Source organism: Glycine max, chromosome 10, assembly GCF_000004515.6.
Source record: "Glycine max cultivar Williams 82 chromosome 10, Glycine_max_v4.0, whole genome shotgun sequence".
Lineage (NCBI taxonomy): Eukaryota > Viridiplantae > Streptophyta > Magnoliopsida > Fabales > Fabaceae > Glycine > Glycine max.
This window is the reverse complement of record NC_038246.2, coordinates 13,933,617-13,941,578: the sequence shown is the minus strand read 5'-3', so window position 1 is coordinate 13,941,578 and position 7,962 is coordinate 13,933,617. Positions and strand designations below refer to the sequence as shown.

General features: G+C 40.5%; 1 protein-coding gene across 1 annotated transcript; it reads right to left on the bottom strand.

Annotated features, from left to right (window-relative positions):
- Positions 1-7,356: 7,356 nt before the first annotated feature.
- LOC121172954 (secreted RxLR effector protein 78-like) lies at positions 7,357-7,749 on the bottom strand. The gene has a single exon (XM_041006177.1). The coding sequence runs from the start codon at positions 7,747-7,749 to the stop codon at positions 7,357-7,359; it is 393 nt and encodes a 130-aa protein (XP_040862111.1).
- Positions 7,750-7,962: the final 213 nt, after the last annotated feature.

Below are 7,962 nucleotides of genomic sequence, written 5' to 3'. Positions count from 1 at the left end.
TTTTTGAATTTAGCTTCAGCTAAGACCTCATTAGCTGTCATTACACCATGGAGGATATGTCTGCCTTTGAGGAAAGCAATTTGCCTTTCATCAATTAAGTGAGGCAGCACAAGAGCCAGCCTATTAGCCAGGACTTTGGACATTATTTTGTAGACACACACTATGAGAGAGATGGGTCTATAGTCATTAAGAGATTGGGGGCTATTGGTTTTGGGGATGAGGGCTATGAAGGATGCATTACTTCCTTTGGGGAATCTGCCATTAATGAAGAATTCATCAAAGAATATGATAAAATCAGGTTTTAGAGTTTCCCAAAACTGTTTGATGAAATTGAAATTCAAACCATCCAGGCCAGGACTTTTATCTCCCCCCAAGCCCAAACTGCAGACTTGATTTCCAGCTCAGTGAATCTATCAACAAGGCTTTCCTTCTGCCTTTGATCAAGGGAAGAGAATTGGATCCCTTCCAAGGTTGGTCTGCAAGGATTCTGCTCTGAGAATCTTTCTTTAAAGTGCTGAAGAACTGCAATCTTGACACTGATGATTCTGTGGAAATTTTTGCATTAATGCAACTCCTTCACCATTCCAGCAATCAGGAGTGATTTTTTTTTGGAAGGCAGAAAGTATATAATATTATTAATCAGAAACATTAGTACCAGAAGTACTAAATAACATTACAACAGCAGCTATGCTGCCAGCCTCCCAAAGAACAAGGATAAAACCAATACAAAACCCCACCACCAGCTGAAGACCCAATTTAACCAAAGGCCTCCATAGGTTGGAAGACCAATGGTTAAAAGAAATATTAAAATCTTTATCCCTAGCTTTGTACCTGGACCAGGCTAAGAATAAAGCATCATCCATCACTTTGGAAGATACAAAAGGAATACCCTGAAAAATCAGTAAATTCCTATGCTTCCAAATAGCAAAAGTTAGAGCAATCCACCACCCACACCATCTAGAGTGGTTTCTCCCTACAACAAAACCTTCACAAAATAACCTGAAATGACTTGCTGGAGAAAAAGGGAAAGCTCCAATAGCCTTAATCCATCTCAAGGTTTCCCACCACAGAACAATAGTTTGAGTGCAGTGAAAGAAAAGATGGCTTGCCTCCTCCTGCTCCTCATGGCAAAGAGGACAAATAGATTCCTGCAGACCCACGTTTCTTCTTTGAAGATTAACTCTAGTAGGGAGCCTATCCTTGATAAGCTTCCAAGTGAAAATGGCAGCCTTTGGGGGAATATTTAAACTCCAAATAATCTGAAAGTTCCTCCCATCTGAGGCAGATGAATTCTGATTTGATAGGAGTCTATAAGCTGACCTAGTAGAGTATAACCCAGTAGGTTCAGCTTTCCACAGAACTGTATCTTTCAAGTGACTTTGGATAGGGTAAGCACTAATCTCATCCAAGAAAGCTACAGCTACTCCCTCCTCATGTTCAAATAGGTGTCTCCTCCATTTCAAATCCCATCTCCAAATATTCTGGTAGAAGCTACCCATGGTTGAAATAAGATCGTTCTGCTGCTTACTAATGGTGAAGAGCTGAGGGTATTTGTGATCCAGACTGCAGCCCTCTCCCAGCAAATTGTCTTTCCAAAATTGAATTTTATCCCCACAACCTGCCTTCCACACCAGATTTTGATGAATAATCTTGAAGTCATTGTGCTGATATATCTTCCTGAGATCTCTCCACCAATGGGAGTCCCAGCAATGGACTCTGCCATTCTGCAAGGCTGGCCATCCCCCATACTTTGAATTTATAACCCTGACCCAAAACTGATTCTGCTTAGAATGTAATTCCCAAATCCATCTTCCCATGAGAGCAGCATTAAATTTGATCAGATTTTTGATTCCCAAACCGCCTTCCTTCTTGTGAAGACAAATTTCATCCCATTTGACCCAAGGAATCTTCTTTTGATCATGCCCCCCACCCCATATAAAATTCCTTTGCAGAGAAACCAGTCTATCAGCTATTCTTTGGGGTAACTTAAAGAAGGATAATAGATAGATTGGTAAAGCGTTCAAAACAGAATTTATCAGATTAACCCTACCAGCCATAGATAAGCTTTTCTGGTTCCATTTAGTGAGTTTAGCTTCAAATTTGCTGATCAAAGGCTCCCATACGACCTGATTTGAGGATCTGACCCCAATGGGGATGCCCAAGTAGTGGAAGGGAATCCCCATCTGCCTACAGTCCAGAAAGTGAGCAGCTTCTTGAGACCAGTTAACATAATCTCCAAAAATTCCGAATTGACTCTTAGCATAGTTGATTTTCAAACCAGAGGCCATCTCAAAGCCTCTAAGCATTGCCTTCAAAACAATAACATTTTCCAAGGAAGCTTGACCAATGAAAACAATATCATCAGCGTATTGGAGAATATTAATAGGCTCTTTTTGTTTTCCAACCAAGTAGCTACGGTACAGATTTTTTACAATGGTCTGTCTCATCATTCCAATGAGACCTTCCCCCACTAAGTTAAACAACAAAGGGGCTAGAGGGTCCCCTTGTCTCAGACCTCGAGTAGGAGCGAATTCTTTAGTCGGACTACCATTAACTAAAATGGAAATAGATGCTGATTGAAGGCAGGCAACAATCCATTGTCTCCATTTAGTACAGAATCCTAGTCTTGACAGCATGTAGTCCAAGAAAGACCGAGATACTGTATCATAGGCCTTTTCAAAATCCACTTTAAAGACCATAACTGGCTGCTTTGTCCTCATAGCTTCCTCCACCACCTCATTAAGGATCAGAATTCCATGAAGGATATGTCTATCCTTTATGAAGGCTGATTGCCTTTCATCAACAATACCCGAAATAACGGTCCTCAACCTGTTTTCCAAAAGCTTGGATATGACTTTGTACATGCAGCCGATGAGAGAAATAGGCCTGTAGTCATTTAAGGATTGAGGATGATTTGATTTGGTGATAAGGGCCATGAAGGAAGCATTGCTGCCTCTAGGAAAGCTTCCATGGCAGTGGAACTCATCCACAAATCTCCTGAATTCAGGTCTCAGAATCTTCCAAAAAGCCTTAATAAAGTTGAAATTAAAACCATCGGGACCCGGGCATCTATCACCAACACAACTCCAAACAGCATATTTAATCTCTTGATCAGAAAAAGGGGCAATGAGTCCCTCTCTTTGATTCTGATCAATGGAGTGGAAGAAAACCCCATCAAGGGTGGGTCTGAAACTCTTATCTTCAGAAAATCTATGAAGGAAGAAATTAAAAGCTTCATTCTTAATTCGGTCAGGCTGTTGAACCCAATTCCCATCAATGAAGAGACCCTGAAGAGCATTATAGTTTCTTCTGACATTTATAGCTTTGTGAAAATAAGTTGTATTACTATCACCTTCCTTAATCCATTTATCTCTAGATTTTTGTCTCAGCAGGGATTCATAAGCATTTGAAACCTCCCACAGCTCTTGTTGCAGTAATTTCTTGACTTTGACCTCCTCTTGAGATAAAACTCTATCACCAGTTGTAGTTTCCAAGTCATTAAGCTTCTGTCTCAAATTCTGGATTCGACTAACATTGATATCAACAATATCTTTACTCCATTGTTTGATGGTATTTTTAAGATTTCTCAGCTTGTTTTTAAGGACAATGCCCCCCCATCCACCCTGCTGATCCTTAGACCAAGACTCCTGCACCAGCTTTTGATATCCTTTTTGGTTGAGCCACAAGTCCAGCACCCTAAAGGGCTTAGGGCCCCAATCAACCAGTTTAGTTTTCAAAATTACAGGGCAATGGTCAGAGTAATCTCTGTGGAGAACATGCTGGGATGAGTCAGGCCATAGGGCTAGCCATTGATCTGACACTAGGAATCTGTCAAGTCTGCTCTTGACAGAACCTAGGAGTGATTATAAAATAGAAAAACTAAGATGAATTTAATTTAAATTACTGCTTTGTTATCATTCTTGATGGATGTTCTAGCATTCATGAGTATTGACTTTGGTTTAATGGCTTCCATTTCTTACTATATGATTAAATCCTGCTCTGATATTGGATGACCATTGGTTGAAATGAATACCAAAATCTTCTCCAAATGTGTCAGCCATGTCCATGACCATTGGTTTTTTTTTTTCAGGTTATCATAGACTACTTTTAATTGACATTGTTGTTGAAGGTCGTTCAGGTTATAGCAACTCCAGGTACGTACGTAGGAACTAGCATGTATATACTGATGTTTCATTTAAAATATTATATAGTGGTGTTTGCTTTAAAATGTTATATACTGGTGTTTGATGTAAAATGTTGCATACTGGTTTCAATGAATGAGGAATTGAGTCCCTTAGGAAATGAATTTTTTTTTTGGAAGGCATAAAATATATATATTATTAAAATGATCAAAGCAATACAAGTGGTACTGGAATAAAAGAAATACAAGCACCTCTGGTGCTGCCCTCCAAAAAACCCCAAGCTAGTTAGAGCAACCCACCAAAAAATCAGAAGATTCATGTGATGCCATATAATGCTAGTTAGAGCAACCCACCAAGCACTCCATCTACTCTGATTTGTGTTTGTCCCAAACCCAACACAAAATTGAATAAAATGATTTAATGGGGAGGCTGGAAGGGGTCCTACAGCCTTGATCCATCCCATTGATTCCCACCACATATTTATTGTCCTTTTACAATTAAAGAAGAGATGCCCTACTTCCTCCTGCCATTGGCCACAGAGTGGGCAACCAGCATCTTGAATATCCACATGTCTCCTTAACAGATTCCCTTTGGTGGGGAGCCTATCTTTAAGAAGTCTCCAAATGAAAACTGCTGCCCTTGGGGGTATATTCAGATTCCAAATTAGTTTAGAAAACCTGTCTTGTGAACCGGAATCATTTAGCTTCAGCATTAGGCTATAAGCTGACTTGGTGGAGTACACACCGTTAGGTTCAGCTTTCCACATCATAATGTCCTTCACATTTCTCTGAATACATATAGATGTAATGTCTTCCATAAAGCTCACAGCCAAGTCATGTTCATGATCAAAAAGATTTCTCCTCCACTGCAAATCCCATCTCCAATTGTCCTGGGAGAAATTACCCATCATTGAAATGAGGTTGTGTTGCTGACTGCTTATCATGAAAAGTTGGTTGTATTGCTGTTTAAGAGTGCATTCGCCTACCCATCTGTCATGCCAGAAATCAATTCTGTCACCACAACCTATCTTCCAAACCATGTTTTGATGAAAAATGTTGTGCTGAGACTGGTGGTAAATCTTCCTCAGATCCTTCCACCAATTGGAAAATCCCCTTTTATCTCTTCGAAGCTGGAACTCCTTCCATCCACCATATTTGGAGTTAATAATTCTGGCCCATAGCTGCTTTTGTTCAGAAGCTAGGGCCCATTTCCATTTTCCCAGTTGGGATACCCAAATAATAGAAAGGGGTTTCTATTTGTCTACAGTTCAGAAGTTGGGCTGCCTCATTTGCCCAGTTGACCATCCCTCCAATAATCCCAAACTGACTTTTGGCATAGTTGATCTTTAATCCAGAAGCCAATTCAAAACCTCGCAGCAAAGCCTTCAAAACTAGAACATTCTCCCAAAGAGCCTCTCCCTCAAAAGCCGTGTCGTCAGCATATTGCAAAATATTAGTGGGCTCCTTATTCTTCCCAACCAAGTAGCTTCTATATATATATTTTTTTGGAAGGCAAAATTAGACATATATTAATATATGTAAAAGCAGTACAAGTGGTACTGGATATAGGAAATACAAGGCACCATTGGTGCTGCCCTCCAAAAAGCCCAAGCTACCCCGCCTAAAAAGGTTATCCCATACAGGTTTAACCAAAGGAATCCGAGATGTTGGAAGACCAATGGTTAAAACTGATGTTGTAACCTTTTTGTCTAGCCTTTAACCAAGACCATATTGAGAACATAGCATCTTCCATGACCTTCTGCGGCTCGAAAGGTTTGTTCTGGAATATGAGGAAGTTCCTATGCTTCCATATAGTACTTGTCAACGCAACCCACCATCCACAGCAAGTACTATGATTTCTCTCAGCTCCAAAACCATCACAAAACTGAAGAAAATGGTCCATTGGAGAGACTGATAGAGGTCCCATAGCCTGAATCCAACTCATGGACTCCCACCAAAGCCCTAGTATCTTCTTGCAATTGAAAAATAGATGCCCCACCTCCTCTTGCACATCACCACATAAAGGACAAGCAGTATCCTGAATGTTCACCCCTCTCCTTGAAAGATTAGCTCTAGTGGGGAGTCTGCCACTTAAAAGCTTCCAAGTGAAAACTGCATGTTTTGGAGGGATTTTCATATTCCAAAGTAACTGTGATGTTCTCCTATCCAAGGCTGGTGAAGAAGGAGTTATCAGTAGATTATAGGCAGACTTAGTGGTATACACCCCACTAGGGTCAGCTTTCCATAACATAACATCTTTAACATATCTCTGAATGTACATGGAATTGATCTCCTCCATAAAATTCACAGCTTGATCACTCTCATAATCAAACAGATTCATCCGCCACTTGAGATTCCAACTCCACCTGTCTTGGTCAAAAGTCCCCATCATAGAAATGAGATCATCTTGCTGTTCATTGATGAGAAACAGCTGATTGTATTTCTGTTGGAGAGTAAAATCCTCCCCTATCCACTTGTCTTTCCAGAAATAAACTTTATCCCCACAACCCACCTTCCATCTCATGCAATGCTGAAAAATGCTCTGCCCATCATAATGATACAACTTTCTTAGATCCCTCCACCAACCAGAATGTCTTCCTTGAGCCCGAGCAGACTACAAGGCCTCCCAACCTCCATACTTAGAATTGATAATCCTAACCCAAAGCTGTTGGTGATCAGAAGCTAAGGCCCAAATCCATTTGCCCAACAAAGCTGTATTAAATTTTGCTATGTCTTTTATCCCTAGGCCCCCCTCACACTTGGGAAGACAGACGATGTCCCATTTCACCCAAGGAATTTTTTTATTATCTTGGTCTCCTCCCCACAAAAAGTTCCTCTGCAACTTTACCAATCTGTTTATTACCTTTTGAGGGATCTTGAAGAATGACAGGAGGTATATAGGCAGAGCATTAAGAACTGAATTGATTAGAGTGATCTTCCCTCCCATGGATACGTTTTTCTGGGCCCATTTAGATAGCTTAGCCTCACATTTTTTAATTAAAGGCTCCCAGACTATACTACTTGATGATTTAACCCCTATAGGAATACCCAAGTAGCTGAAAGGGGTTTCTAAAAGACTGCAATTCAAGGTTTGAGCTGCTGCATTGATCCAATTAACATCTCCCCCTATAACTCCAAACTGGCTCTTGGCATAATTAATCCTCAAGCCTGATACCATTTCGAAACCTCTCAGCAAAGCCTTCAAAACCACAACATTATCCCAATAACAATGGGGCTAAAGGGTCCCCTTGCCTCAAGCCCCTAGAAGGGACAAACTCCTTTGAGGGACTGCCATTAACTAAAACTGATATGGTTGCTGTTGTGAGACATGCTGAAATCCATTGTCTCCACTTTGGACAAAATCCCATTCTTTGCAGCATATAGTCAAGAAAGGACCATGAGACTGAATCGTAAGCCTTTTCGAAGTCCACCTTGAATACCATAACTGGCTTCTTACATCTGCAAGCTTCCTCTATCACCTCATTGAGGATTAAGGTTCCAGGCAGAATGTGTCTTTCTTTGATGAAGGTTGTTTGTCTCTCATCAATAAGAGCAGATATAACTAGCTTCAGTCTATTTGCTAGTAACTTGGCTATGACCTTGTACATACAGCCAATCAAGGAGATTGGTCTATAGTTATCAAAAGTTTAAGGGTGATTAATTTTGGGAATTAGAGCCAGGAATGAAGCATTGCTGCCTTTAGGGAAGCAACCATGGACATGAAACTCATCTACAAATCTTCTGAAGTCAGATTTTACCACCTCCCAAAATTCTTTAATGAAATTGAAGTTAAAACCATCCGGTCCAGGGCATTTCTCCCC

Bases quoted from the DNA above. Each gene is read 5' to 3' on its own strand.
- LOC121172954 (XM_041006177.1), bottom strand. From the start codon at position 7,749: ATGTACAAGGTCATAGCCAAGTTACTAGCAAATAGACTGAAGCTAGTT.